We start from the raw sequence: 23,753 nt of genomic DNA, 5'->3' as shown, positions 1-23,753 counted from the left end.
TCTGTCTCCCTGGCTATGGGCCTTCCTTCTTTCCCTCAGTCTATTGGCCAAGTGTCTCTTCAAACTGGGAGAGGCCATGCTGCACAGCTTGCCTCCAAGCGGGATGCTCAGAGGCCAAGGTTTCCCATCTGTTGAGGTCCATTCCTAAGGCCTTCAGATCCCTCTTGCAGATGTCCTTGTATCGCAGCTGTGGTCTACCTGTAGGGCGCTTTCCTTGCACGAGTTCACCATAGAGGAGATCCTTTGGGATCCGGCCATCATCCATTCTCACGACATGACCGAGCCAACGCAGGCGTCTCTGTTTCAGCAGTGCATACATGCTAGGGATTCCAGCACGTTCCAGGACTGTGTTGTTAGGAACTTTGTCCTGCCAGGTGATGCCGAGAATGCGTCGGAGCCAGCGCATGTGGAAAGCATTCAGTTTCCTCTCCTGTTGTGAGCGAAGAGTCCATGACTCGCTGCAGTACAGAAGTGTACTCAGGACGCAAGCTCTGCAGACCTGGATCTTGGTATGTTCCGTCAGCTTCTTGTTAATAATAATAATAATAATACAGGTATTTCTATACCACTTTTCTTGGTCCTCAGATTTCTCCTTAGACTTTATTCAAGGCGGTTTACGTAGGCAAGCAATTTTTAAATCCCCGTAGGGATTTTTACAATTTGAAAGAAGGTTTCTATCTTTCAAGAAACCACAACATTCTGATGTTTCTTTCTTGATCTGGTCGCACATTCTGGCCTCCATCCTCCCACGCTCAGAGCAGATGGAGTAGCTCGGCTCAGCTTATCAGCTGCTTCAAGGTCTCAAGGTGCCGGTGGCCTCGAACTGGCGACCTTCGGATGTTATCTTCAGGCAAATGGAGGCTCAACTCTCTAAACCAGACCTCCTGCCCAACCTTGCTGGATCAGACCCAAAGGCCCATCTAGTCCTGCTTCCGTATCTCACAGTGGACCACCAGATGCTTCAAGGAGCATACAAGATGACAAAATACCTGCAATCTCTCTCCCCCTTTCTTAATGATAAGTGGGTCATATAGATGTAGAGAAATGTCAAAGTATCCTCATCCTGAAGCAGGTTCCTTGCATGTTTCTGGTGTGTCTGAATTCTTCCATCCAATCTTTCAAAGCTCATGCATTTTCAGAGTTGGTAAGCCAGGCTTACCAACTTTTCCTGGACATTGAAAAGGGCATGACCAGACAACGTTCAATAGATTAGAACTAAAAAGCTTTCCGCTGCAATGCACCGGAAAATATCCCATTTCATTTTACTGACTTGGGGGAGGGGGATCAAAGGCTAGGTGCTTAATCATAGATCTTGTCACTTAGTGTTTTATGAAGTGTTCTCCCGTGTCAAAATACTTGATTAATATACACTTTACTGCTACACAGATAGTCAATCTTTATTTATGGTTTTAACCAAATAATCTTTCCAGCTATAAACGGGAGTTTGCCACTTCTGCGTTCACCTCTGGCATGTAGGAATCGGCCCCTAGAGATGTAGACCTGTGACTAATTTCATGTTTCTTCCCCCCTGTCACAACTGCTGGCCAACTTATATGGCCACAGCTATCCCACTGTGCCTGACGTTGTTGTTTAAATTCAGGATCAGTGTTGTGAATTCCCACACGAGTCATGAAATCCCAATGCAGAATGTATTTGGTGCTTCTCATTACAGTAGAGGCGGGGCCTCAGTATCTGTGAGGGATCCGTTCTCAGATCCCTCTCTGATACCAAAAATCGCAGATAATAAAATCTGCTATTTTCTGCCCCTTTCTTCCTCAAAAGGGGACTGGAGCTATGCTTTGGAGCAGTACTTCCCTGGGCCTCAGAATGCCTATTATCGCAAAAAGTCACTTCCGGTTTCCCTTGGGCAACTGGAAGTAGCGTTTTTTCGCCTTTCTGGGCCATTCTGAAGCCCGCAAAGGCGGTTTGCTCCGGTCCCCTTCAGAGGGCTCAGGTAGAGCCAAGTCTGGCTCAATACAGGTCGGCGGCCCCATGTTGAACCAGATCCTTGGATGAAAAATCTGGGGATAAACAGACTCCACCTGTACTGTACTTTTAATATTAGTTTCTGAATTTGCACTAAGTCTGCTGGAAACTGGTTGCACGGTTTAAGAGGGAGATATTTTAAGCATTTTTGGGCTGGCATTTTGGGGAAAAAATTATTTCTGAGTTAATCTTTGTATTTTTGACATTGTGTTTGTATTTCTTGGATCGTATAGTTCTAAGAATCAGTTGTTTAATTTCTTGTAAGTGGTTTTGTGCTAGGCGAGTGGCTCCTTAGCTGTTCCAGTTCTATATCTTTTATTCTATTCTGTTACTTGTAAGTATATCATATACCACTTGTACATGTATATACCCATACATAAATCATATGTATATTGCATTGATTACAAACGTACTTGAAAAGTACAGTTTGAAATGGGGCCTACGTTTCCCAATCACCTGGGCCTATCTCAGTAATACACAGTCCTGAACCTGATCAATTTTTCAATCCAAAAAGGTAGCGCAGCACATATTCATGCTGGTTGCATGCACTGACCATTCAAACCAGGAGGAGTGAGGGAGCTCCTCCTAGTTTGAAAGGTCAGCCGCTCTTCAAGGGATATTATTCCACCCTACTTCCAGACAGTTCAAAGTAGTAAACTGGGTTCTCCTCTTCTCCCCATTTTATCTAAAGGATGAGAGGTAGAATTAAGTAATAGGTCACACAGCAAGCTCCATAGGGATTTTAACCCAAGTGTCCCTGGTCCTCGTTCAGACTGTAATTACTGTACCGCAGTGGCTCATGGTATATTGAAGCATGTATAGAGTTGTGTTGTATTTTACTCTGAAATTAGAGTGTGATTTTTCTACCTGCTGATAGTGCTGACTTTTTAGGGCTGAAAGCGGGTTACCAGCATTGTGCAGGAATATCTGGGAACTTGTGCAGTGGGCAAGTTGGAGCAGGAAGCTGAATGGAGCAGGAGGTTATTTGACCACCCCAAATTGCTGCTTAGCTGAATTTTTTAGATTTTTACTATGTATCAAACAGCTACTGTTAAAGAGAAAGAACGTAATATTGTTATTACTATTTTTTATCTATTAAGAATAGTTATATACCACTTTGCCAATTATGAATGTTATCCAAGTTCAATTGCAATATTATCATAGCAGTTTTAGATGGCATCCACATTTTGACCTTATAAAAAGTTTCTATACTATGTTAATGTTTGTTGCAAGTAACTTGGGGCACAGTCCTAACCAGGTCTACTCAGAAGTAAGTCCTATTTTGTTCAATGGGGCTTACTCTCAGGAAAGTGTGGTTAGGATTGCAGCCTTGGTATCTCAAATACGCTATAAACCAGCTGGGTTAGCGCACTGAAAATTTTGGATATTAATTTTGTAGCCATGTTTTTTGTAAGGAAATCTGTGTGGAATTCTTATTTCTTTCATCACAGCAAAACTCTTTAAAAAAATTAAGGGAGCTACAAGTGTGTTTCTTTGTGTTCAGTTCCCATTCTAGCTCCATTAGTGAGTCTAATCACTAGCATTACCAGTTCAATTCACATAAAGAAATTGTCTTTCTTTTCCCCAAAATTGCTGGTTATTTTTCCCAATAGGGGGGGAAACCAGCTTATGAGGGAATTAAGCTGACTATTTTGTGTCAGTTTAAATAGGCAAAGAGCAATGAGAACAAGGAAAATACAACAAAAATGGCCTCAAGGGATGGCTCAGCATAATGAACTAGAAATTGCTACTGATAGTTCTGCTGTTTCTGCTCATCTTGTCAAAGCTTGCACCTTACAAGCCAGTTTCAGTTCACAAAACATTGTAATTCACATTACAAAATCACAAAGGACCGCAATTTGCGAACATGATAGTAATGAGACAAGACTCACAACCCAATCCTGAGCTGCCTGGGGCGTGTGGCTACAGTGGCACCAAAAATGGCTGCCGCCGCATCCTGCACACCCAAGACAGCTACTAGTGGCACCTCGGGAGAAGGGCACCTTTTGTCCCCTTCCCCCGGGTAAGTGCAGTAGCCCAGCAACGGGGCTACTCGATTCACCACCAATCCAAAGGTCAATGGTGAATCAAGTGCCTTCGTCTTGGGCGGTGACCCCAACGTGGAGGCTTTGGATCAGGTGGAGCAAAACAGGTGGTCCCACCTCCCTCCCTCCCCATTCCTTCCCCCTGGAACGCCTCCCCTGCCCTCTCCCCGCCTCCCCTACATGCCCCCTCCCTGCCCTCTGCCCACCACCCACTCGCCTCCCCCCCGGAACGCCTCCTCCCCGCCTCCCCCCCACGCCCCCACTTACCTCTTCGCTGCTCAATGGTCTGTGAGACCGCCGAGCGATGGAGGTTGGGTGCCTGCCTGGTGGTAACCAGCCAGTGCTTGGCTACCACCAGAGCTCACCCGGCGGTAGAGTCCACAAACGTGCTCACAGTATGTTTGCGACAGTGCGCGCCGGCAGTGAGCCGACATGCCGAGCCCAGGACTGGGCTCTCAGGAATTGGAATGAATATAGGCCACAACTTTATTTTCCATAATAATCTGATAAATCTGATGGAAAATCTGCAAGAATGAACTACAGTGAATTGGTGTACAGGTTTACTCTGAAGTTAGTCCCATTATGTTTTGTGGGATTTTCTCTCAGTAAAGTGTGTTTAGGATTGCAGCCCTAGTTATTGAAACTCCATGTGTGCCAATAACTTACTGGGGTCTGTGTTGGCACCACAAATCAAACCATGTAGAACAAGTCTGCCTTGGCTTGGGACCTGTGAACAGCCTTTACCTGATTGAAGCATGTCATCATAACCACACCTCTGAAAGTATCCAGAGGGACCTCTTCAGCGGGACTCAAGCCCTATGACCTTGAGCATATGAATTAGTCCTTTCTCAAGTGACTCTCCATTCTCAATTGCTCTCCTCTGAGTCAGATGCCTACAGTTTTAATATCCAAACATGTCAGGCTGCGAAAGAATATTATTTTGCAGAAAGTACAACGTAAGTGCCCAAACTAGTTCCATAACCCAGGATGACTCGGAAGTCAGGGAGTGGATAACCTGAACAGTAGCCATGTTCTTGCATTGAAAACAGTACTGTTCTGGTTCTAAAACCAGTCCACCTAAAAATGAGATGCCACTTCAATCAGAAAAAGTAGAGCAATAGTTGTCAGTGGGTGAGGAGGGTCTCCCTGAGGTGTTGACAGTTGCTAAGTATATACAGACTTGACTTCTGTGTTCTCTCTCTTGGTTGGCCTAGGGCAAACTTTCAACTTTGCACTGCCTAATCTATTCTCATTCTATGCAACATGAAAAACTTGTGTTGACTGTCTTTCTGTGGTGTTTGCCAAAAGTAGCATCAGTTCACCAACTACCTAACTGTCTGCCTATATCTATATTTTCCCTCAGGTTCTTTTCCTGAAGACCTTTGAACATGCTTTTGGTATATGATACTCTGTTTTTTCCATTATAAAAATGTACTTCTTATTTCGCCTCAGGCTAAAGTGAACAGTGTCAGGAGATCACTCCACTCTTTGTAGCGGTTGCTGTTTAGGAATCTTGAGTTCTTGTTTTCTGGGAGGAAGACCAATCAGAGTTGGGGAGCATCCAATATGAAATGATTTGTCAATGATGGTGTTTCATGTTCTCCAAATGGAGATAGGGTAGAACCTGGGAGCATGAATGCAGAGCAAGTGACAGTAGCTTCAAGAGACCGAAAGTCATATACAAAAACAACACACAAAAAGGATATTTGGAGAGGGATGCAACATATGGTATGATCTCTGGATAAGAAGGGAGGAGAAGGAATGGGTGCTAGTGGTTCATTGCTTTGAATGTCAAATATGTCAAAATGGATGGAAACATCAGGTGCAAACAGAAATACAATGCTGGGGAAGCAGCATATTGTCTCAGTTTGATCTTGAGGGAGAAAGAAATCGGAGAAAATGCTGTAATAGTGGATGATTTCAATAATCCTGATATTAAGTGGATAAATACACATCCAGTTGACAGTAAGAATCTGAAAACCAGGTACAGAGGAAATGACTGTATGTCATCACTGAACTTCCAGACTGCCTCCCACCCCATCTGCTGCGTGCCAGATAGCCAATAGCAGACTTGCCACACAAAAACACACACATACAAACATTGAGGTTGCAAGATACCATATGCCAATTAATTAATAATTCGTTCTACCAATAATTTCTTATACCTCTTAATATAATAAAAAAAGAACAATTATAAAAAGGAAAAAAATACAAAGAATACATATTCATCTTTAAAAACCCTGTATCATATTCTCTATACTTTCATCATTTCTACCATCATAATTCTCTCTCCCCTTCTTTTCCCATCATTTTTTATTCTTTCAATAAAATCTTAAACTCTTTTATTAATACAACTTATTCTAATACGAATTACTACTAAATACTTATCATAAATCTAATTATAAACAAGACTACCAAACCACTCATATATTACATATCCATTGCTTTCTAAACTTTACTTTCTACCTTCATATTTCCCCATCTATAAATTCCAGAACAATATCAAACTGATTTAAATCTAATTCATCAAAATTAATTCATCAAAAGTAATCTAAATCTAATTCATCAAAATTAACCTATAAAATACTAACATGTAATAATACCTGTATTATTATTTTTCTCTTCTCTCAAATCAAATATTACACAGCTACCAAACCTTATCATTATCTTGAATATTAAGCAAACAAAAAAAGAACAATTATAAAAAGGAAAAAAAAAACAAAATACATATTCATCTCTAAAAATCCTGTTTCATATTCTCTATACTTGCATCATTTCCATCATCAGTTATCTCTCCCCTTCTTTTCTCATCATTCTTTATGTTCCTTCTTTCAATAAAATCTTAAACTCCTTTATTAATACCACTTATTCTAATACAAATTACTGCTAAATATCATAAATCTAATTATAAACAAATCTACCAAACCACTCATATATTACATATCCATTATTCTAAACTCATATCATTTCCCCATCTATAAATTCCAAAACAATCTCAGACAAATTTAAATCTAATTCATCAAAATTGAGTTGGCATCCTTCAGTTTCGGAAGACTATGGTATTGCGCTCTGAATAGTGGTTCTGGAACAGAGTGTCCTCTCCAGTGCGCGAAGCCTGGGTAAAGTAGATATGAAGGATAGACTGTTACCCATGCAGCAAATCCCCCCTCTCCACTTCGCTGAAATGGTCCAATGGAAAGGCAGAAGCCAATACGGTTGGTTCCAGCGGCATCACAGGAGTTGCAAGAATGTGCCTGTGTTCAGCCATGAACTGCCTCAGGGACTAAAATACCTACATATATTTTCTCTCAAATCAAATATTACACAACTACCAAATCATGTCATTATCTTGAATAGCAATTCAAATTTTGCATATCATCTCTAAACTTTTTTTCTCTTTTCTTTTTCTTTCTTTTCCTAATAAACTTCATATCAACATCTCTCAACAATTGCTTCTTGAAAATCCATCCTCTTCTTATTCCTCCCAACAACTCCACTTCCTGATACATTCTATTCACCAGTTCATATTTCACGAAATCCTGCTGCGGTGAAGGATCCAAAATAGTCCAAAATCCAAAGTCTAGTAAAAGGAAATTATAGCCAGTAAAGGGTTACACATTTATAAATGTATATCGATGAAATCATGCTCCATATAATACCAAGTGCTCAATGATCTTCTCCACAGTAAAGTGGAGGAGTCCTCCCCCTCTTTCTTCTTTATCTTCCAAAACCTTGAGCTACATCAGTCCTTTATAGCCGGAATTTGCATAACATAAACAGCACTTACTTAGTTCTTCCAAATATCTTCTTTCAATCAGATGGTATCTCCACAGGGGTTTAGCAGCTTGGGTTAGGGTTAGGGTTAGGGAAACTGCATCGCATCCCTTGGTGCCTTACCTGCAAAGTCCTGAAAAGAAAGCTCTCCAGCCGAGCTCTAAACTTTCCGGATACTTTAAAGCCGCCAGGATAATAGTGCCTCTCCTAGCACTCATTACCAGGTCTCTAGACCTGCAGTTTAAGGTGAAAAACAGGTAATCTCCAGGAGCGGATCCTGGAGACTGTCCTGTTTGGTTTGTTACTTAGCCCCTCCCCCCTTTTGTCGTTCCTGGTCTACACTGACTGGCAGTGGCTCCCCAGAATTTCAAGCAGGGATCTCTCTCTGTTGTACCAGGGACTGAACCTGGGACCATCTGCACGCACGGCATGTGTTCTGGTCTGCAGTTCCTCCAAAATACTTCAAGTTGAAAATCGTCAGTTCAGAACTTTTGGCTCTGGACTTCTCCAAAATGACCTGGGGTTTGGGGCTCCTACCTCCAAGTAAAAGGGATTACAAAATTATAAGAGGTGTCGATGATTGGATATGAGAACCTTTATGGGGTGACATGCTAGGTTCAAAAATCTTGCAAAGAATTTCAGACTCGGTATGCAGCACCATGTTTGCAGCTACGAAACAGCAGTTCTGCTGGTTGGGTGGCAAACCTTTCTGCACTTATCCTTTCCCAAGAAATATAAATGGCCTTTCTAGAAATGAACTTCCTACAAAGCGTGAACAAACTAGTACATCTATACGGAGTTATAGGCATTCAGTTTATATCTTCTGTTCAGCTACCCATGACAATTATTGGAGGAAACTCTGTATCATAAAGATATCAGATGTGGTGTTCCTTTTAGACCTCGCAATTTATTACTGTGGGTACAAGAGTATTAGGTCTATTCCTGGAGATTTAATGAGAGCATCATTCATACACCAAAGCTGCACAATATTTCACCTTGATCCTGTCATTTCCACAGGCTTCAGAATCAGCACTTTTGATTCATTTCAGCAGTTTTAACCTGAATGTTGCTGGACAAGAAGCTTTTTAGTGCTGGCCTTTCATTGGCGGAGAAAATTGGGTGGGCTTTTTGGTGGTTTTGTAGGGGCCTTCATGAAACGTAGTTGAATATTTTGAGGTTGGGGTGGCTTATTTTAATAAATGTGCCTTTTCATAAAAGATGTAGGGCCTAATCCTATCCAACTTTTCATCTCTGGTGTAGCCACAATGCAGCCCTGTGGTATACATGTTCCCATACCTTGAGGAGGCCCCAGTGACTGCCCATCCACCATAGTATGCAACACACACCCCACTGGCACAACGGCACCAGCAATGGAAAATTGCATAGGATTGGGTCCATAGTGGACAGTGGACAATGGTGTTAGCAGTAGTGATTCAAGCCCTGGGTTTGAAGTGGGGAATGGCAACATGGTGATGGGTCTTTTCAGTTATGGCATCTTGTCTTTGGAATCCCTTAATTCTGTCACAGCCCAATCAGTGGAATAGTGGATTGCCGCTTGTCGCTTCTGTCCCCTAACACTATCCGTCCCACCCACCCCCCACCTTACCCAGTGCCTTTTGGTTCATTTTCTGGTGTGCCTTACTGGCACTCCTTCTGAAGGTGACACTGGGACTTGTGATATGAAGAGGGTTTTCATTGCTGGGGTTTGTATGAACTGATCGTTTTCTGCACTCACTGCTCTGCTTCACTTGCTCAAATAATGACAGCCAGCTTTTGTTTACATAAATGAAATGGTGATTGATTTGAAGTCGTGGCTGACCTGTGCTGTGGCTTGCTTCAAAATGACTTGGGAATTTTGGTGGGGTCAGTCACCACATGCGCACACTGTGACTTGTGTATGAGTCGAGTTGTGGGAGGTGGAGACTCAGAACTCGACTCAAGACTCACCGCGGTGGCTCCAGCACATCCCTGAATGTAACTAGAATGCCAGCTGAGCCTGCAAATTTTGTCCTGCCCCTCTCCTTTTCTCCTTACCTCACAGGCTTCAAAATTCAGGTTTAATTGAACCACAGCTCTGTGTGTTATCCAAACCTGGGCGCTATGGTTTAGCTGTTTTTTTACAAAGCAGGATATGAAACTTGGATCCGATCCTAGTTCCTTAGTTCAGATGATGTGCAGAGCTGAGGTTTAACTAAACCAGGAAATTTGTTGCTCTGTACTTGAATTGAGGAGAAATGGGGAAGAGGGAATGTGTGCGCTTAGCACGCTTTCTGGTTGCATTTACCCTGTACCATTGGGTCTTCTGAATCAGCCCTTTGTATTTTATTTTCCTCTTATTGCTGTACCCCCTGATTATTGTTGCATGAACTCCAGGTAATTACATCAACTACCCCTGACAACTAGCCAGAAGTAATTTACTAGAATTACAAGGTGGGCATCCCTTATCCAGAATTCCGAAATACGGAGTATTCCAAAATACGGAACTTTTCCAAGTGCTAACTTGACTGGATTTTTTTGTTTGTTTTTACTTTTTTATCTAAAGAAATAAAATCACAAACTGTGTTTCATGCAAAAAATTATTAGAGATATTGTATAAAATTTCCTTCAGGCTAGGTATATAGGGGGTATATGAAACATTAATGAATTTTGTGTTTAGACTTGGGCCCTATCTCCATGATCTCTTATTATGAATATGCAAGTATTCCGAAATATGGAAAAATCTGATATCCGAAAGCACTTCTGGTCCCAAACACTTCGGATAAGGGATACCCAACCTTTACTTGTAATTAAGGGTAACTGCAGCTTGTTTCTAGTGCGTTTGATGGACAGATGGCTCTCTATGGTTCTTTCAACATCAGTTTGTTGAAAGACTTCATGGGATTAGAACTCAGTTTTCTTAGGGACTGCCAGCATACACCTTTCCAGGATAATGTGAGACTTTTTTTTCTTACTTTAACAGCCCAGTCCAACACAACTCCGAACACAGAGATGCAGCTGTGACAACAGGGTATGCACTGTATCCCACAAGGGAGTTTCACATCATGGAGGCCTCCTTGGGGTAAGGGAACATTTGTTCCTTGCCCTGGAGTAAACCCGTGCCAGCCTCCTGGGTCTACTCAGTAGTGGTGTACCTGGGGGTCCCTGCGCCCGGGGCAACCCCCGGTTTTCCGCCCCCCACCCGTGACCCCATGGTGATGTCATCGTCACTGCAATTACTTCCGTGTGGCTACCTCCTCCGTTCCCCCTTTGAAAAAAAGGGGGAGTGAAAGAGGCAGCCGAGGCCCCAACAGAGCCTTCTGTGCTGCTTGCAAGCAGCGTGGACTTCCCGGATGGAGAGGTTTGGGGCTGCTGGAAGCCTGCCTGCCTGGGGCGCTGTTTGCAGCAGCTCCAGACCACTCCAAAGGAGAACTCCAGTCTCCATTGGGGCCGGGGAAGCCTATAGCGTCAGCGCAACAGGAGTTGTGCTGACGCTCTAGGCTGCCCTCTTGCTTCTGGAGGCCTCTCCGAGGAAGTGAGAGGACAGGGGCGTCCGGGCTACAGTGTCAGCGCTGACACTAGGCTGTCCTCCCGCTTTTTGAGGCCTCTCCGAGGAAGTGAGAAGACAGGGGTGCCTGGGCTAGAGTGTCAGTGCTGACGCTCTAGGCCGTCCTCTTGCCTCTGGAGGCCTCTTTGGAGGCAGCAAGAGGGTGAGGCGCCTGGGCCAGAGCATTAGCATGACAGGAGTCGCACTGACACTCTAGGGCTCCCCTTTCCTCTCCTCCTATAAAGGAGGAGGTGGGGGAGGGCAGCCCAGTTCGGCACTGAGTTGCTGCCGGAGAGGCAGCTTCTTGCTGCCTCTCCAGGAGAGCTCCTGGGTGCCCCCCTCCCTCGGGAAGAGGCTTATTTTTAAAAGGGAGCTTTGCCAGCTTCTCTCCCTTTAAAGAAAAAAGAGGGCGGGCAGGCAGTGGCGGGAGGGAGGCTTGAGGTGGCGCCCCTGGAAGGTTGGTACTAAAGGCATTTGTCCTGTTTGCCCCCCCCCCCAGGTACGCCAGTGCTACTCAGAACTATGCCAGCAATTTTGCTCACAGAAGTCAGCATGGACCTGGACTGGGGAATTGAGGCAAGGAAGGAGGATAGGATATCGGCAGCACTGTGGCTGCCAATACCACCCCCTTCCCAGCCCCTATCCTCCCACCTCCCTTCCCCATCTCCTTCCCTTTCTCCACTCTCCACCCCATTTTGCCCATTCCCTATTTCTCCCCCATCCCTGCACTGACTTACCAGCACTGGCAGGTTTCTACAGGCCACTGGCGCACACAGTAACAAAACTGCCCCTCACTGTGCACCAGGGCAAAGGTTCGTGATGCCCCCCCCATACTTACCTAGCACAACGGAGCCTCGCACAATGCTAGGAATGACTGGGAAAGCTTTCCCTGCAGTCTTAAACAGTACTTGCAGGAATCTAGAAGTACTTCTTAAAATTGCGTTGGAAGCCTCAGAAGACTCCAGCGTGGTCTAGAGTGCTGTGCGGACACAGAGCTCAGGACATGTGCGCCTCTGCCCCACTGCAGGCCCATCACTGGGTGCACAGATTTGTCCACTCACCGCTTGCCTGTTGCATTTTGTGACAGCTGCAGAGGGTGTTCTGTTGGCATAAGGCCCTCATAGGATTGGGCTTTCCCAATCCTATTAGGTTTCCTGCTGAAAGTTTCTTTTCTTTCTGAAAAAGTTATGGAAGTTCCTTGTTTATGCCTTTCAACTAAGCTGAGTCATATGGTGTGTTTCCCTCTCAAAGAGATTTAGGCTCAAATCCTAACCCGTTTTCCAGCACTGGCACAGCAGTGCCCATGGGACGTGTGCTGCATCTTGCAGTTGGGTGGCACTCAGGGAGGCCTCCTCAAAGAAAGGGAATGTTTGTTTCCTTACCTAGGAGCTGCGTTGCCCTTATGTCAGTGCTGGAAAGTGGGTTAGGTTTGTGCCCTTAACTGTGTAGGACTTGGCTGCTTTGATGATATTGTCTCAATGAGGCAAATCCTTCCTGCATTACTGGTACAATTGTTGTTTTTAAAATCTGAGGTAACCGTTTCTTTATTTTCCTTTTCAAGATCATGGTTGGAGAAACTGCAGTGTTCTGCCTACAGATGGCTACAAGGGACTTTGAAAACCAGGAAAAAACAATATTAACTGGAGACTGTTGCTATATAAATCCATTGGTGCGCAGGACTGTCAGATTCCTTGGTAAGAATACTGTACATTACTTTCAAGCCTTCATGAATGGTAGTGTGTCCAAATAAAGACATGGTAAAACTCTTCTTATTTGAATCTGAGGGCCTAACCCAGGGGTGTCCAAACCCTGGCCCGGGGGCCACTTGCGGCCCTTCGGGTCTCCCAATCCGGCCCTCAGGGAGCCCCCAGTCTTCAATGAGCCTCTGGCCCTCCTAAGACTAACTGGAGCCCACACTGGCCCGACACAACTCCTCTCAGCATGAGGGTGACAGTTTGACCTCTCGCGTAAGCTGTGAGACGAGGGCTCCCTCCGCCACTTGCTGTTTCATGTCTGTGATGCAGCAACAGCAGTGAAGGAAAGTATGGCCTTGCTGTGTGCAAGGCCTTTTATAGGCCTTGAGCTATTGCAAGACTATCATTCATTCATATAAGTTCAATCTCTAATATATTCATTTATGCAAATTTATTCAAATTTGAAATCTAAATTAATTTTTTTTCCCTGACACTGTGTCAGAGAGATGATGTGGCCCTCCTTGCAAAAAGTTTGGACACCCCTGGCCTAACCAAATGTGACCGTAATCATACTATTGGCCATGGCGTGCTTGCTTTCCCCCTGTAAACAGCACTCATGGATGGGCCATCTGGATTGTGACTGTGGCGGGGGAGGAGAGTTTTAATCTTTCCCCTCCATGTGTGCTCAGTCTGGATGGGTATCCTTGCAACTGAAGCCTTTGAAGTCCAAGTAAGCTTTTCTTTCAGAGCAAATTCTATGTGGGAATTAATTTAATCTGGTTTCTCCTTGCTTTGTGTCACCGATGAAAAGCAATGGCTGCTCATGTTTTTCCTACTCTGTGTGAGGCAGTGTGGAAAGCATAGTTGTTGAAAACAGCACTTACCCACTTCCTGTTCAAGAGGACAAAGGCAATGGTTATAAAAAAAGGATTTACATAAAGTAGAGAAATGTTAAGATAACACCTAAGGGGCAAGAAATATCATGATAATGCAAATATTTTTTGGGACTGTGGTGCTAATCAACGTGGAACAAGCATTTGGTCAGGTCAAATGTGGGGGTCTTGGAAACGAGAAAATTTAACTTAAGGAATCAAGTTAAATTAAGGAATCCCCACCCCCTTTGCAAGAATTTATATTGGGTTGAGGTGCCTCAAAGAATTCACTACAAAAGAGGTTCACAAATGAGTACCACTTTTCTGCATGAATACCACCACCCTTGTTGCAGTTTGGAAATTAGTGGTGAGCGCATCCTTAGTCTGGCACGAGCTCATCTGTGATCTCCAAGAGCCTGGGACAGCATGCCAAATGTTGCCCCTCTTTTATCTTGCAGTGTGCCAGCCATCACTGCTTCTCAGTCTGATGAACTTTCCATTCCTCCCAAAGTCCACTTCTGCTCCTTTCCCTTCTTCTTTTTTGAATCCAGAGTGAGAGGAGGAGGGGCAGTGGCAGCAGGCACATAAACAGAGGTGACCACATCATCTGGCCTCACAGCGGTGTTATGTGTTTTTATTCAAAATTGACATTATAATTATAAATTACAATCCCTTTAAAAGTATACTAGCTAGATGATAGGTAGTATAGTGTCCGCAGATGCAGCCGCAGCCGTTACCCATGCACTCCCAATTAAATTATAAATACTGTTGGCAACCTTCAGTCTCGAAAGACTCTGGTATCGCGCTCTGAAAGGTGGTTCTGGCACAGCGTCTAGTGTGGCTGAAAAGGCCAATTCGGGAGTGACAATCCCTTCCACACCGGGAGCAAGTGCAGTCTGTCCCTGGTCTGTCTCCCTGGCTGTGGGCCTTCCTTCTTTGCCTCTTTGCCTCAGACTGTTGGCCAAGTGTCTCTTCAAACTGGGAAAGGCCATGCTGCACAGCCTGCCTCCAAGCGGGCCGCTCAGAGGCCAGGGTTTCCCACCTGTTGAGGTCCACTCCTAAGGCCTTCAGATCCCTCTTGCAGATGTCCTTGTATCGCAGCTGTGGTCTACCTGTAGGGCGCTTTCCTTGCACAAGTTCTCCATAGAGGAGATCCTTTGGGATCCGGCCATCATCCATTCTCACGACATGACCGAGCCAATGCAGGCGTCTCTGTTTCAGCAATTATAAATAAAAACCAAATAAAAAGGGTTTTTTCCCCCAGATTTTGGACTTTGTTTGGTTTTTACAAAAATGAGAAGCACCGAAACAGTGTTAGGTGTTTTTATTTCATTCTCACTGTTTTCTCCCACCTCCAGTGATAATACCTCTCTTCTGTCATATTGTTAAACCTGAGAGCCTCAAGGAGCAGTGTTTGGATGCCATACACCATCATCCTGGCAGTCCTGAATGCAAAATTTTAGCAGCCATGAAAATGATTACTTCTGCAGTGTGGTTTTGAGGCATCTCCAAAAGCATTTGTTTACTCTTGTAAATCTTTTCAAGATACCTTAAAAGAGAAGTGATGATTTTCAATTTTAAGAGAGGCAGCAGCTCTGCATCCCCAGTCAGAATTCTAAGGAACTTGATCAAGCCTTCTGGAAGAATATGTCACATGTTAACACATCTGCTTTTTCTTTTCAATAATCAGATGAATGCTTCTCTACTTGATGAACAATGAATACCCAAGGCCTAGTGCATGAGGCATTGATAATAAACTCTTCAGAATAAATAGGCTCTCTATTTTGTTGACTAGGCTGTGCTGAAAACTGTACTCCATAGCAGACAAATTCTGATAGCTTGTTTCTAGCAATATGACGTATTCAGAACTTCAGGTAACTCATTTGATTGGGAGAGAAGAAATGAAGTTGGAAGCCCAGGGTGACTACTTGAGCTTGTGTGCCAAGCAAGCACACTTGCAGAAGAAGCGCACTTCTCCTGTCTTGCATGGCTCCTTGCTGGGTCAAATGCCCATTTCTCCTCCTCCTTTTGCCCTCTTACTAGGAGGGGATTATAGCCTAATCCTATCCTTTCCCACTCCTGCACTGAAAGGCAAGTGCTGTATCTAGCAGGGAGGCAGAGCGGGAGGCTTCGGAAGGGAAAGGGGATTTAAATTCCCTTTCTTTTCCGTAAGCCTCCTGCCCCATACTGTGTCTCCTCGGGCTTATACTAGCAGAATTGCTAGGAAAACAAATCCAAAGAGAGAAAGGGGATGGCTAGGCTGCTGCCAGAGGGCTAGGATCCAACATGCTCTTTTGCTGCTGGATCCACCCCCTCTGGCAGCCATCCTGCCCCCATTCATACCCTTTCCCCCATTTCACCCTTATTACTATCATTATGGCTCATTTTGCTGACATAAAATGCTGTACAGGGCTTGCATGGAGAAACTGCCATTGTTCTTAGGCATGGTGTATGGTCAGAGTGGCAGAGAAGTAACTTTTCCTTTTCCTTTTCTTGCTCTAGGTATTTACACATTTGGACTTTTTGCAACAGATATCTTTGTAAATGCTGGACAAGTAGTAACTGGGAATCTTGCACCACATTTCCTTGCACTTTGCAAACCCAACTATACTGCACTTGGATGCCAGCAGTTTACACAGTTCATCAGCAGTGCAGAGGCTTGCTCTGGAAACTCAGATCTTGTCATCAAAGCCAGAAAAACATTTCCATCCAAAGAAGCAGCTCTGAGTATATATGCAGCAACATATCTGGCCGTAAGTAAACCAACCTGATCGTTAACATTTTGAGCAATTGCTGTTGATTGCTTTTTCCAAATGACTTAAACTTGTGGCATCATCACTAACGTGCCTCACATCTCAGGTTTCAGCTTGTTAGAAACTTCAGTATACCTTGTCTGCTTACCCTATGTAGCTGTTTGAAGAAAGGCGAAAGGATCACAATCATGGTGGCCTTCCAGTGCCTGCACATCAGACCGTCTTATTTGTATAGTGGTCTACATATGCAGAACCCAATACATGTAGACCCAGTTATATGAGAGCATGCTCTGATTTTGATCTCCATGTATGAAAATGGTTGGTTGGCAACCTTCAGTCTCGAAAGACTGTGGTATAAGCCTACAGCACCCAGTATTCCCAGGCGGTCTCCCATCCAGGTACTAACCAGGCCTGACCCTGCTTCCAAGATCAGATGAGATTGGGCATGTGCAGGGTAACAGTTGCTGTCATGAAAATCTAGTGCATGGAAACTGAGAACAGTCCTTATCCTGTAAGACAGTGTTCTTTAATCTGAGGGTCAAGCCCCCCCCCCAGGGGTCACAACACCGCATAGGATGCCTGGGAGGGAGAAGAACCTGCTCATCCTGAAGGCTAATCTTAGGACCTCCAGGCAGGGAGCCAATCAGTGGGGCATGACCCACTGAAGTGGGAAGCAATTGGTTGATGCAACACATGCTCATTAGCAGAACTAAAGCCAGGACATCTACCCTCTTGGTGAGTTCCCAAAAGATGGAGTGAGATACAAAGTGGAGTAGAATACGCCTGTTTGGAAAGTGTAGGTGCTCTTCCCTCTCAGCCCTTGCCTGCTCCTGGTCACAGGCACATATATTGGAAACTGTACTACATGGGTCAACAGTCTCATACAGGTGGGGCCTTGGTATCTGCAGGAGATCCGGTGGGGATCTGTGCTCGGACCCCCCCACAGATACCAAAAACCAAGGATAAGCAAATCTGTGATTTTTGGCCCCTTAAGCCCTCTGAAGTCTGGAGCCTCCGAAGGCTGGAGGGCTTCCCCTGGCCTCAGAATGCCTTAAAAGGCATTAAAAAAGTCACTCCTGGTTTCCCTTAGGAAACTAGATGTTGTGTTTTTTCAGCTCTAGGTGCCGTTCTGAAGCCAACAGAGGCTGTGGGCAGATGCGCGCAGCCTCTGTGGGCTTCAGGAAGCCCTCTGGGGGATCTGCGTCAAATCAGATCCACGGATGTAAAATCAGATGTAAAACAGGCTCCACCTGTACTTTTTTATTTTGGGGTCATGGCATGAAAAGGTGAAGACCACTGCTGTAAGATAAAAGGGATATGTATTTGTTTTGGGATTGAATGGGGATTGAATGAGAAGGCTCCATTCATTCTGGATGTAATGTAACAGGACATAAATGAAGAAAGTGGAATTTGTGTTTGGAATCCCATCCTTAACCATTTAGTTTTCAGGTTTTAAATATTTAAGAGAAATATTCTTATGTTTCACTGTAATTTTATCACTGCCTGTGTCAGTGGTAGTAGGAGTGGCAATACATCATCCACCATTTTTTTTTAATGGCAGCAAGTTTTGTTTTTCTGTTTTTTGTTTTTAAACCCATGCTGCCTTGGGACAATACTGCATCCTCACTCAGATGAACTGAAATAATTGACTAAAGAAATCTAAGAAGAGAGCTATGGGATTCACCCAGTGTCAGGCTGCATTTGTCCACAATTAAGCAAGTGTATGTTTATCCCATCACTGGGAATTTTCCTCCAGCTGCCCCAGTAAAGCGTGTGCTGGGCTTGCAGAGAAACAATGAATGGATGATTTAATGCAGCATTTGCTAGCTTCTGCTAGCCTGGTTTTATATGGCCGTTTCAGCCATAATCTGTCTCTTCTGCATGAATGAAAAAAGGCCTTGGGAAGGCAACTTGACAGCACTGATGTTGACATCAGTGGGTCATACCAACAACTGCGAAATCAAATGTCAGGACTCTTCATACATACTTGGTTTAGGTTTGTAGGTTGAAAGGTTTACATTTGAATCAGTTGGGAGATAACTGATGAGCAACTGGTAATAAAAAATTCTTGGCAGATGGATAGGGATCTATCGATCATTGTATATGAAATTGTATATACATTGTTTCTCTCTTTCATGCAGAAAGTCAATAATTGGTTTCCAATTCTTCATAAAATTTTCTGTTGATTTCTCTTTAACTAAGGTTTTCAGTTTGTTCATTTCTGAAAAGTACGTAACCTTTATCCACCATTCTTCTATTCAAGGAATTTCTGTAGTTTTCCAATATTGTGCATCAAATATTCTAGCTGCACTTACATACAAAAATAAAATTTTGAATCTTTTTTCCACATATTCATCTATCATACCCGACAAAAAGACTTCAAGACTTGCACATTTGTTCTTAAAATCAGCTGCACCTGTGTGTGTATCTGTATCCAGTACTTTTTTGCTTTAATTCATGTCCACCACATATGGTGAAAAGATCCCTTCTGTTTCTTACATTTCCAACACTTCTTACATTTCCAACAAGACATATTTTTGTACATTTTAGCTAACTTAGAGCCCAATCCTGGGCTCAGTGCCATGGCTTCGTGCCGCTGCACACTGTTGCAAACGTGCCGTAAGCACCGGCTGGGCTAGCACTGGGCTAGTGCAGAGCGGGCGCCCTGCCCCCGTGGCTCGGCGGTCTCATGGACCGTCGAGCTGTGGTACAGTAGGCAGGGCGGGGAGGAGGCGTTCCGAGGAGGGGGGAGGCTGGCGTGGGGTGGAGAGAGGGCAGGGGGAGGAGTCAGGGGCATGACGGGGAGTCAGGGGGCAGGGAGGGGGGCAGGCAGGAGGCGTGCTGGGGGAGGGAAGGAGGCGGGTCTGTGGAGCTCCGTTCCACCGGATCCAAGGCATTCGTGTAGGGCTCGGCACCCTACACGAACACCTTTACATTACCACTGACCTTTTGGTCGGCAATAAAGTGAGTAGCCCCATTGCAGGGCTGCTTACCTTACCCGGAGGAAGGGGAGGAAAGTCCCCCTCTCCCGAGGTGCCGCCCGCGGTAGCCTGGGGCACACAGGATCTGGCGGCAGCCGTTCTCGGTGCCGCTGAGGCTGGGCGCCCTGGGCAGCTCAGGATTGGGCTGCCCTTTGGTGTCATATACCATCTATAAATCATCTTACAAACATTTTCCTTGATATTTATATTTACAAATTTTTGCAAATTTACATTTAAAGTAAATTTCATATGCTTTATCCATATTTTCTCCCCATTTTCCCATAGAATGCTCACGACCCACATTTTTAACCCAATGAATCATACATTCTTTAACCTGTTCATCTTCCATTTCAAATGTCAACAACTTATAAATCTTAGAAATTATCTGGTCTTCTGTTTTTCATTGTTTTTTCAAAATTGATTCCTCCTCTTCAAATCCATGTAACTTCATGTAATTTCATGTAACTTCAAATCCATGTAATCAATTTTAAATCTTTCTGATATCTTTCTGATATTTGTACAAATAAAAACCATTGACAAAAGAGGCTTGCGCTGTGTCCAGCACAGGATAGGGGCCCAAGGCAGCTCAGCCAGAGGCAAGGGGAAACTTTTCCTCTTACCTCCGGATAAGGCTCCTTTGCTCCAGTGGGACTCCTCGGACACCAGATGCAAGGGAAGGCACCAGGATGCAGGTCTCTTGTTATCTGATGTGCTCCCTGGGGCATTTGGTGGGATACAGGCAGCTGAACTAGATGGGCCTATGGCCTGATCCAGTGGGGCTCTTCTTATGTTCTTATTACTTACGCCACCTCCTGAGGTGGATCCCAGCCCCGCCTCCCGCTCCACCCGCCCACCCCTGGGGCTGCCCACCTCCCGCCCTCCCCCTGCCCAGGAACGCCTCCCTCCTGCTTCCTCTCTGCCCACCCCAGAGCCTTGCGTTGGCCCAGCTGGGCCGACACAAGGTTCATCAAGGAAGCCGGCATGGAAACTTTTGTCAGCCTCTGCAGGCCAGCACACTTCTGATTGCCGGCCTGGCTTCCTCCTGACTTGTGTCAGCCCGTGGGCACCTCAAGATTGTGCCCTCAATTACAGAAATCCTTCCTAAAACAGATGACTTCAATCTTGCCCATCTTACAAAATCTCTTTTGATCTCATTCCAAACTTTGACATAATTGTTTTGAAATAACATACAATTCATACTAGTTAGTATAACACCCAGATATTTAACTTTTCCCCCCACTTTAAACCCAGTCTTGTATATTGTTTATGTGAACAAGATTCTAGAGTTTGTTAGTATCTTCATTCCCGCTTGACCCTTGCCCAGCTTGGCTACTGCAATCTGGATGGACTGGTCTGGCTGAACGGGTGGAACAGACTGCTATTTATCACTAAGGGGAGGGGGTGATGCTTAGCATCTGGAGGGTTGCAATGTACGACGTCTTGAAAAACCATCTCTAGATTCCACCAGTTTAAATCATTTTCGACCAGTTTCAAATCTTCCTTTTTTGGGCAAGGTGATCAAACCTCAGCTCCAGGGGATCCTGGATGAAGTGGATTATCTGGACCCCTTTCAATCCAGCTTCAGGCCGGGCTTTAAGACAGGTATGGCTTTGGTTACTCTGTTGGATGTTCTATTATTGTATACGCCAAGGACTAGATATGGAGAAAGCAACCCTGGTGGTACTGCTGGACCTCTCAGTGGCTTTCAACCCAATTGACCATGGTGTTGTTCTGGGTTGGTTAGCTGTATTCGGACTTGAGGACATTGCTTTCAGGTGGTTTCACTCCTTGGCTGACAGGTCCCAGAAGGTGGTGCTGGGGGATGTCTATTCGGCACACTGGCCTTTATAGTGTGAAGTGTCACGGTGTTCTGTCCCCCTTGCTTTTAATGTATAAATGAAACTACTGGGGAAGATCAACTGGGAATTTGGAGTGGAGCATCACGTTATGCTGATGACACCCAGTCCTATCTCTCCTTACTATCGAATTCCAGGGAAGCTATTGAAGTCTTGGAGCAGTGTCTGGAGGCAGTTGGGTTCTGGATGAGGACCAATAAGCTGAAATTAAATCCGGACAATACGGAGGTCTTCCTGGTCCAGAAATCTTTGATGCAGTATTGAGTCCTTTCTAAATGGGGAGCCCTTTCTAAATGGGGATGTGCTCCCCCTGCAGGAATGGGTGTGCAGCTTGGGTGTGCTCCAGGATTCACAGCTCTGCTTGGAGAGCCAGGTGGCAGCTGTGGCCAGGGGCATGTTTGCCTAGTTTCAGCTGGTGCGCCTGCTATGGCCATACTTAGAGTTGATTGAACCTGACTATGATGGTCTATGCCTTAGTGACATAGTGATTGGATTACTGTAATGGGCTGTATGTGGGGCTGCCCTGGAAGATAGTTCAGAAGTTGCAAGTAGTGCAGAATGTGGCAGCTCATGTGGTTCAGACTGGGGTCTGATGGTTCAATTCTATTGGAGTGCTGCTCTTGCAGTTGCACAGGCTGTACATTCAATTCAAGATTTTCTTGATCTTTAAAGCCCTCCATGGCTTGGGACCAGGTTATCTGAGAGACCTTCTCCTATATATTCCAGCCTACCTTCTTTGGTCATCTGAGGGGGCTTTCCTCTAAGTGCCACCACTGACCCAAATTAGAAGGATAATGGGATAAGGAGAAGCCTTCTCTGTAGTGATGCCACAGTTATGGAACTCCTTTCCAGGGAATTTAAGAATGATCTTTACCCTGACAGTGTTTCGGTGAGGGCTGAAAACATTTTGTTTCATTTAACTTTTAATTAGCCTCCTTTATCTGTATATTGCATATTATTTGCTGCTGTTTTTGCTTTTCCACAGATGCTATTATTTCATTCCTAGTTACATTATTTGTTAAATTGAATCTGCAAAACCTGTTTGTTTTTATATATTGAATGTTTTAAAGTTTTTTATGGTTGTTTTATGAAAATTTTGTAAGCCACCTTGGGCATTTGCTCCAGCAAGGGGAGGTAGGGCAGAAATGTGTTAAATAAATAAAGGTACTGATGGAGATTTTAGAGGGTTAACTTATCTTCTCTTGCTTGAGAAAAATAACTGAAATAGGAGCCAAGAGAATGACTGTTGTTCCCCTTATAAACAGGATGGGAGGGTCATTATGTCAAAGTGACCTAAAGAGCTCATGATTGGCAGAACATGTAGAAAATAACTTTCCCAAAGGAAGAATTCCAGTATCTTGTGTAACCAAAGTTGTGGGCCAAGAACATTTTAAGATACAGGGCATAATGACCTCCTAATTAGAGCTAGAACCATGCACCAAACCTGTCATAATATGCCAAATAAGGAGGTGGAAGTGACATACAGTGTCACATGGGTAACTTGTTTGTCTCACGTTATTTAATGTGATTTTCTGGGTGTGGTTCTTTGAGAGACAAGATGGGAAGCAAAGGGTGAACATTTGTATCCAAACTGAATCAATTGGCTTGTATAACTTACTAAACAGCTGTAATAAAGCCTCGAAACGCTTTTCATAAAGTCCGTGACTGTTTGGCATTGCGTCAGTGAAAAGAATCTGAAAACCTTTCCAACAGTACATAGGTATGTATCACATATGCACCCCTATGCTTTTCTGTGTGCAGTGTTAACTTTCTGGTAATCTTCTTTTTTTAAAATAATTTAAAATGTGCCCTGCCCTGAAGGTTCAGGGCAGGAAATAGCAAATGCCTCAGTAAACTTTCATTAACATTTTCCTTAAATGTTTAAAAAACCACAGAGTCTAGAAATTCCAGCCCTCAGAATTTTAAAGAAGCAAACATAATGCCACAACACCATTTTTGCAAGCAACTGATTCCAACAACCAAAATAAGCAAGTCATAAAACAAGTTCAGAATGGTATAGGAAAGGCAATCAAAGCAAGGAAAGCAGGAAGAGATGGGTTTTCAGTTATCAGTGGAAAGGTGGCAATGAAGGAGCCCTTCTGATCTCCTGGACCAAGGAGTTCCACATACATGCTGCCACATAAGAGGTTCTCTCTTACATCACCCCCAACTGAACTTCCAACAGTGGAGAAACTCACAGGAAGACCTCAATAGCTGATGTCAGGGAGTGGGCAACTTCATGTGGTGGGGGAAGAATATAGTTCATATA

At 44.4% G+C, this 23,753-nt stretch overlaps 1 protein-coding gene across 2 annotated transcripts in view; it reads left to right on the top strand.

The window, feature by feature from the left end:
- Window positions 1–23,753, top strand: part of PLPPR5 (phospholipid phosphatase related 5) — a 93,189-nt gene that overhangs the window by 36,045 nt on the left and 33,391 nt on the right. For both annotated transcript variants that reach the window (XM_066625435.1, XM_066625434.1), the window contains 2 exons: window positions 12,890–13,022; window positions 16,397–16,647. In XM_066625435.1, coding sequence (XP_066481532.1) covers window positions 12,890–13,022; window positions 16,397–16,647 — 384 coding nt within the window. The remainder of the gene's footprint in view (window positions 1–12,889; window positions 13,023–16,396; window positions 16,648–23,753) is intronic.

This window comes from Tiliqua scincoides, chromosome 4, assembly GCF_035046505.1.
Source record: "Tiliqua scincoides isolate rTilSci1 chromosome 4, rTilSci1.hap2, whole genome shotgun sequence".
Classification (NCBI taxonomy): domain Eukaryota; kingdom Metazoa; phylum Chordata; class Lepidosauria; order Squamata; family Scincidae; genus Tiliqua; species Tiliqua scincoides.
Note: the sequence above shows the minus strand (reverse complement) of the source record. Positions and strands in the feature narration are given on the sequence as shown.